The sequence below is a fragment of the Anoplopoma fimbria genome, chromosome 18 (assembly GCF_027596085.1).
Source record: "Anoplopoma fimbria isolate UVic2021 breed Golden Eagle Sablefish chromosome 18, Afim_UVic_2022, whole genome shotgun sequence".
In the NCBI taxonomy this organism is placed as follows: domain Eukaryota; kingdom Metazoa; phylum Chordata; class Actinopteri; order Perciformes; family Anoplopomatidae; genus Anoplopoma; species Anoplopoma fimbria.
The window spans coordinates 11,745,986-11,754,376 of NC_072466.1; the positions used below are offsets into that span (position 1 = coordinate 11,745,986).

Genomic DNA, 8,391 nt, shown 5'->3' on the forward strand with positions numbered 1-8,391 from the left:
CCAATCCACTATGAGTGTTGTTCTTGTTTCTGCCAGTAGAGGGCGCTGTGACGTTTGGTTTGATCCCCATCACAAACAGATATTCTCTTTAAAGTCCTTGTTGGCTGTGTGTTAGCTACTGGCAAGAAAATCTCAGCGCATGAGTTGATGTTTTACAGGATCCAGAGGGTCATTTCAAAACCGCTTTCCCAGTCTTTGAGGCAGCTTGTTTTGTTTCGCAATCCCCGTAAACTGTCCTCCAACATGTCTTTCCCATATCCTCAGGCGTACCGCGACGATGCAGTGGTGAGTCAACGGGGTGCTAGCTTTACTAGCCTAGCATGCTAACATGCCGGGATGCTTCATCATCACGCTTTTTCCATTCATTGGAGTGAGTGTCTGCTTTGTTAGTGTGCTAGTTAGCTTAGCCTGATTTGGCAACCCAGACTGACATTGTTGACAAAGGGGACAGCTGTTACCAGTGGGAGTCACAGTAACCCGCTAATGTTACTAATGTTACTAATGTTCATGTTATCTCACGTCACCTTAGCTGGTCGGCTAACAGTGCTAACCACCCTGGTAGCACAAGTCTGTCCTGGTTTTGTTTGCCACACCTTACTAACCCTAGCTAGTTCACATGATTCATCTCTGTCATCTATTGTCTGAACCTTTTCAGGTGGATGGGTATCATGGCTGCAAAATAGCAGATCCGTACAGCTGGCTGGAGGACCCGGACAGCGAAAAGACACAGGTGACGTCACTCCTTATGACTGGTTATTGCTATAAGATAAAATAAAATAATCCTTTAATAGTCCCGCAGCGGGGAAATGTACAGGATTACAGCAGCATAGGTTATAGTGCAAACAAGAGACATAGGAAAAGAAACACAAGATAAAAGAAGTATTATAAATAAGCAATAAAAACAGTAAAGAATCCACAATAACTGAAATATTATATGTACAGACAGAAAAACTATTATAACTGCACAGTGTATTGTATTGCACAGGTTTTAAGTGTCATGTGTCATGTGGTCTACTGGGAGTTGGTTGTGCAGCCTGACAGCAGCCGGAAGAAAGGACCTGCAATATATTGAGCTGGTTAAAGACTGAAGACACACGTGCTGTTATTTATTTCTGTACTGATATTTTGACATGTTTTATAAGCATGTTAGTGGTGCATTTCACTCTTTCAATACTGGCACACGTTTTGTTATTCAGATAATTAAAGGCACTCATAACCACCAGTGTTAGGATCTGTTAACGTCACCAAGGGGGCCTGTTTCGAGAAGCCTGTTCACTGAATGATCTGGATACATTCTGTTGAGTAAAACCTGGAACCTGCATTGTAAAAACACCTGTTCTGGTTTTACTCGGCATAAGTATTCAGATGAATCAGTACATCTGCTTATTTGAACTGACCGCAGAGATTATAATACATTGATCTTTAAAACCTCTGGCTGCTGTGTCTTCCTCCACCAGGCCTTCGTCAGCTCTCAGAACCAGCTGACTTTGCCGTTCTTGGAGCGCTGTGAGGTGCGAGACCTGTTCAAGGAGCGCATGACCGAGCTGTACGACTACCCCAAGTACAGCTGTCCCTTCAAGAGGGGCACGAAGTGAGCCACAACAGAATCATGTTTTTTGTACCTCAATAACACATCTGTGTTGCACACATCTGTGTAATATCTGTTGTACTTTAACAATTCCTCCCCTCATTTTCAGGTACTTTCACTTCTACAACACAGGCCTCCAAAACCAGAGTGTGATGTACGTGCAGGAGAGCCTGGATGCTGAGCCTGCAGTCTTCTTGGATCCAAACACATTTTCTGACGATGGAACCGTTGCCCTGCGAGGTATCAACAAAGCACTGTATTTTAGTACAGGTTATGTTTTACTACTGGGTTTGTTTATGCTTTTAATTATTCGTTTTTCTTTTTGGAATTAATTTGCATTCCTGCGCCACATCACATTATAAATGACAGTATGATTAGATCGAATTGCTGCATTTGTTTGCAAGGCCTTTGTAGAATGCCCTGGAAAAGATCTAGTTAGAATAGTTACCTGATATGGTAATGACGACTACATTTTGAGTCTGTTATGTCTTCATGTCCAGAAAAAGCCTGCTATTATTAGCATCCACGTTGACAGCTAAATATAGAATGTCAGCTTTCTCTGATGTCTTTTGTAAATGGGCTGTTCTCTTCTTACTTTAAGGATACGCGTTCTCTGAGGACGGGGAGTACCTGACTTACGGCACCAGCGCCAGTGGTTCGGACTGGGTGGAGATTCGCTTCCTGCAGGTGGAAGGTGCCAAGCCTTTGGAGGACCGCCTGGAGCGAGTCAAGTTTACCTGCATGTCTTGGACTCATGATGGGAAGGGACTTTTCTACAACTCCTACCCTAAGCAGGAAGGCAAGAGTGACGGTGAGGTCAAATATTCAAATCCTGAACTTTGCTGTGATTGCTAAAACTATCCCTCAGATTTTATCTATCTATCTATCTATCTATCTATCTATCTATCTATCTATCTATCTATCTATCTATCTATCTATCTATCTATCTATCTTATTGGTAAGGCTCAATACTTGAAGCAAACATTTCAGACTTGAGATGTAAATGGACTCTTTATGTGCTTCTTTTTAGTTTGATGGATTTGTGGCATCCTCTGCTATTGCAACATTGATGTATCAGTGTTGTTTCTGCAATCCACACCCACTTCACACCCCCCCCTACCTCTCATCCCTAAATTATTCTTTTTTGCCACCACTAGGGGGCACTGCTGAAAGTAAAATGTTTTGTCTCCTAGGCACTGAGACCTCCACCAACCTGCACCAGAAGCTATACTACCATGTTTTGGGGACTCCGCAGTCTGAGGACGTGCTCTGTGCAGAGTTTCCTGACCACCCGAAATGGATGGGTGGAGCTGAGGTATGCCAGATATTGTATTCTTTCTCCTAAAATTAAAAACAAATGAAGATGGTGTGCATGTGTTAATTGATATTCCGTGAGGGTTCAGTGATTGCTTGTATATTTCAGGTGTCAGACGATGGACGCTACGTGCTGCTGTCTATCAGGGAAGGTTGTGATCCGGTCAACAGACTGTGGTATTGTGACCTTAAAACCACTCCTCAGGGTATTACAGGTATGTTACACTTTGTTTTATTTTGTTGATCTGTTAAACCTACTGTAATGCTTGCTCTTTATCAGCATTTTCAGTGGGTATTTATCATTACCTGCTAACTGTTGCAAGATTGATGGGTACTATGGTTACATTTTTTTCAAGATGATCCAAGAAGCACTTCCTCGTCAGTTTTTTATAGTCAAAGTTTTTATGTGCATGTTCAGCGCCCTCATCATAGGACTTAAATACTTCTCCTCTCATGTTTAGGACTTCTGCCATGGGTGAAGCTAATCGACAACTTTGACGCTGAGTACGAGTACGTGACCAATGAGGGCACGTTGTTCACATTCAAGACCAACCTAGACGCTCCGCGGTACCGCCTCATCAACATCGACTTTGCCTCTCCTGCTCAGAGCAACTGGAAAGAGCTAATCCCTCAACATGACAAGGACGTTATTGGTGAGCCGCTGCAACACTCATGTGATCTGTGCATATATGTTAGGAACGCGTGTTCAAATATCTTTTTATGTCTCTAGAAATAAGCCTTTTAAACTTTTTATTTGATGTCTCCCCTGCAGTGTTCGCCACTTGTACATACTCCAGCTACCTGTTTGTGTGTTTCCTCCACGACGTGAAGAATGTGTTGAAAATGTACCGTCTGAGCTCGGGGGAGGAGCTGAGGACCTTCCCTCTCGATGTCGGCTCCGTGGTGGGTTTCACAGGACGGAAGATGGACTCGGAGATCTTTTACTATTTCACCTCCTTCCTCTCTCCAGGTACGAGATCACTAAATACATGTGTATATGTGTATATTATTGCTCGGTTTGTTTAGTGGTTTTAGATGCTGTGTCATTTTATAAACAAATTTGATGTGAAAAATAATTTCAGTTTAAGGGGGGGGAAACGGGGTGAAGAACGGCAATCTCCATAACATGATTGTAAAATTAGACACATAAAAGTCTAGCTTAAGTATGCTTGAGATTTTGTTTTATTGTATTTTAACTGTTCACTGTTTAAAGATGAAAGAATTGTGCTAGTTCAATACATTTCCTGCATATCTTCAAAGTGATTTAAAGATTTTAGAAAAAAATGAGATGACAGTTTTTCTTCTCCGTCATTCCAGCCATCATTTACCACTGCGACCTGACTCAGGAGCCGCTGCAGCCCCACATCTTCAGAGAGGTCACTGTCAAAGGCTTCAGCCCCTCAGACTACCAGACCACCCAGGTAGCTAGAACATTTCATTGTTTTATTACGTTTGTGTACACTGTTTCTGTCATTTCTAGCATGAAATCCTGCTTCTTTTCTTCTTTTCATTTTTTTCCCCCTGATAGCTGAAGAACTTTGTGTAGCTGAAGTAAAAGTCTTCTTGCAAAAATCTTTAAGGAGAAATCTTTATACTATTTGTGCCTGAATGCCACTTGTTAGAGTATTGACCCATTAAATAACAGCTATTAATCAAGTTGTCAAGAAAAATCACCTGAGGTGTGTGTGTGCTGAACAAGAACACATTCTTCAGTCTGTTGAAGTTGAATATTGAAAAAGATTGTCAATATTAAATTTCATTTGTTTTTTCAATTTCTTTAACGAAAAGTCATTTGAGCTTCTGAAAGTACAGAGGTTCCGAGTCAGATGTATTGTTATATTTCCACTGGAATATTGTGAAGGTGAAAATAAGCAGAGCTGAGGACAGACTTTTATAAAAGAGTCCGTTTGTCCTCTCCTTTCATCTGATTTAGACACAATGACCGCTGAAGAACCAAGAATAGCTTAATTTGTGTGTTAATACCATATACATTGATCCCATACAGCGGGTAAAATAAGTATTGAACACGTCACCATTTTTCTCAGTAAATATATTTCTAAAGGTGCTATTGACATGAAATTTTCACCAGATGTCGGTAACAACCCAAGTAATCCATACATACAAAGATTTCAGCTGGTGTCTTGGCTTTTCATGCCTTTTTGCACCTCCCTTTCTTCATGTGTTCAATACTTTTTCCCTGTGTCATTCCATTTTATTACACATAACTTAATTTCTGAACTTATTTGTTTGGTTTTCTTTGTATGTATGGATTACTTGGGTTGTTACCGACATCTGGTGAAAATTTCATGTCAATAGCACCTTTTTAGAAATATATTTACTGAGAAAAATGGTGACGTGTTCAATACTTATTTTACCCGCTGTATGTGTCAAAGACACTTATTCCCTCTGATATCATGGCTCTGTTTATGGTCCTATTTGTTTTCCTGATGTTGGGTCCTCCATGTTTTTGCCAGATCTTCTATTCCTCCAAGGACGGCACTCAAATCCCCATGTTTATTGTTCACAAGAAGGGCATAAAGTTGGATGGCTCCCATCCAGGTTTTCTATACGGCTATGGTGGTTTTAACATCTCCATCACACCGAGCTACAGCGTCTCCCGACTCATCTTCGTCAGACATCTGGGAGGAGTCCTGGCTGTTGCCAACATTCGAGGAGGAGGGGAGTACGGGGAGACCTGGCACAAAGGTGAGAGGAATAGTGCTCATCCATCTCGTTTCTTGATACCAGTGCAAAAAAACTCTCCATTTACATAATTTGTATTTTACCCTTTTTAGCTGGCATGTTGGCCAACAAGCAGAACTGCTTCACAGACTTCCAGTGTGCGGCTGAATATCTCGTCAAAGAAGGGTACACTTCTTCCTCCAAGCTGACTATAAATGGAGGCTCTAACGGTGGCCTGCTTGTAGGTATGTGAACAGCTTCCTGAGGAACTATACAGAGCAAGAATCCTCTAACAGTTTTATCTTACAGTCGTTAGTCCGTGGTGTGTCTGACTGTGTGTTTCCTCTCTCAGCGGCCTGCGTGAACCAGCGGCCGGAGCTGTTTGGCTGTGCTGTCGCTCAGGTAGGCGTCATGGACATGCTGAAATTCCACAAGTTCACCATCGGCCACGCCTGGACCACAGACTTTGGCTGCTCTGAGGACAAAGAGCAGTATGAGTGGCTCATCAAGTAAGTGCTCCGCAACATATCCACATACACACATTCATCAGGTGAGGTCAAAGTTGGGGAGGAAGATGGGTCAAACGTCAGAAGGAAGAAAATCCTATTGAAACATAAGATTTTTTTTTTTTACTTTTAGTACATACTGCAGCTACCCTTTCAAAGTAGCTACTGTTGCATGCGGTAAGCATTCAAACACAAGCAGCTTCATTGGAAGAAATATTACACAAAAAATAATTGTTAGCACATTGTCTTAATAGAAACGTTAACCCTATTTGATTAATTGATTTTATTGAGTAGTAGATTGAAACAAAATGAATAGTCAACTATTTTGATAGTTGATAAATCATTTCTTGCATTTCTCAAGCAAAAACACCACATTTTCTGGTTCCTGCCTCTCAAATGTGAGAGTTGGCTGCTTTTCCTATTCTTGTATTCTAGTAAAATATGTATTTGGAGTTTTACGACTGTTGGTTTGAGGTATTTGAAGACATCATTTCTTGGTACATCATTTTTCACCCTTTTCTAAAATGTTACAGACAAAATGATTATCAATGTATTGCGAATATAATCTGCAGATTAATCTATAGTTGAAGTTACTACGAGGAACTTTCATTTTGCCTTAATTTGGCTGTCCCTGTGGACAAAAGTGGCAGAGTTTCAGAACACCAGAGTCCCTTTTTACTGCAGCAGGCTCTGACAGTCTGCTCTGTGCAGTCCTGGTTCTGGTTCTTCCGTGCCTCCCAGAGGGGTGAAGCTCTGCTCCTGGCTGGAGGAGCAGCCACTGCTCCGGTGGGCGTAGCTATCCACCTCCTGCTTGAGCTCAGACTGCAGGTCGTAGGCGGCAGCAAAGCCAGATCTGGGTCCATCCAACGAGGACTGGTTGCTGCAGGAGGCCTCGCTTGAGTCTGAGCTTTAGGAGTTTCTGATGAACCGGCTAGATGTCCTCTTGTTTTGCTGGAATCGGACCCAGTGGCACCGATGACAAGTATTAAGAATAATAACTGGTCTTGTTATTATTCATTAATTAAAGTATTTCATTGAGAATGTTTTAATAACAAGTTAAAAGTTCCTCATAGTAACTTTAAGCTGTTTGTTATTTGCAGCCCTTAGCAACAAACAGGATTGTTTCTATTTCCTTACACTTGTGCTAATATCTGACCTCCGTACCTTCCCACGGCATCTCCTTTTTCCAGATACTCCCCGCTCCACAACATCCGCATTCCAGAAAGCAACGGGGTCCAGTACCCCGCGGTACTCCTGCTGACGGGGGACCACGACGACCGCGTGGTGCCCCTCCACTCCCTCAAATACATCGCCACCCTGCAGCACATCGTAGGCCGCAGCCCCAAGCAGACAAACCCTCTGTTCATCCTCGTGGACACAAAGTCGGGCCACGGCGCGGGCAAGCCCACCAGCAAGGTCATCCAGGAGGTGGCTGACACCTACGCCTTCATCGCTCGCTGTCTCAACATCTCCTGGGTCAAATAACTTTTCATTTTAATGTTCTCTTCCTCTACTCAAATCACATTTGGGATACTGCTCATACCAGCTGTAACACTTTTGTTTTACATTCACACCGACACTCTACTGGAGCTTTTACCTCCCGTTTACCCAGCCAGCATTACGTCATCTTTTTTTTTGTCATTTCTTTATTATCTATTTTTTGTCCATCACTCCCCCCCCCCCCCCCCTCTCATGTGAGCCTGTCACAGACTCATCAGGATCTGACCCGACTGCACCTGCAGACAACTATAAGCAAACCTCCAGCCCCCACACCCTCTCTTATTGGCCCTGTTTGTAGTCCTAAGGAGACGGAGACATTATCAGTGATTTGTGTGTAAAGGAAGGGGTACCTTCACCGTTACAGTAATCAGCCTATCGGCAGAGGGAAAAGGTCATGTGTGGATCGTTTCTGCGTCCTCTGGATGCTTCAACGTGACTCGTATTATTTATTTTACGTCTGTGTACAGAATGGAGGCTATGGATGTTGAATGACTCCAGCATGTACAAGTTTAGTGCAAATGATGCTATCGCAACACAACAGTATTGCCGTGGATGAGGAACTTGCAAAAATTTGTGTGTGTGTGTGTGTGTGTGTGTGTGTGTGTGTGTGTGTGTGTGTGTGTGTGTGTGTGTGTGTGTGTGTGTGTGTGTGTGTGTGTGTGTGTGTGTGTGTGTGTGTGTGTGTGTGTGTGTGTGTGTGTGTGTGTGTGTGTGTGTGTGTGTGTGTGTGTGTGTCCCCCACATTTATTTCAGACTGATAATGATTTCTACCTCTTGACATGTGCTGGTTGTTTGCCTTTT

At 42.7% G+C, this 8,391-nt stretch overlaps 1 protein-coding gene across 1 annotated transcript; it reads left to right on the forward strand.

The window, feature by feature from the left end:
• Positions 1–72: 72 nt before the first annotated feature.
• Positions 73–7,767, forward strand: prep (prolyl endopeptidase). The gene is made up of 14 exons (XM_054618471.1): positions 73–285; positions 656–730; positions 1,458–1,591; positions 1,698–1,828; positions 2,190–2,399; positions 2,782–2,903; positions 3,012–3,117; positions 3,364–3,555; positions 3,675–3,872; positions 4,220–4,323; positions 5,377–5,608; positions 5,698–5,829; positions 5,937–6,093; positions 7,281–7,767. The coding sequence occupies exons 1-14, from the start codon at positions 148–150 to the stop codon at positions 7,573–7,575; spliced, it is 2,226 nt and encodes a 741-aa protein (XP_054474446.1). The 5' UTR covers positions 73–147; the 3' UTR covers positions 7,576–7,767.
• Positions 7,768–8,391: the final 624 nt, after the last annotated feature.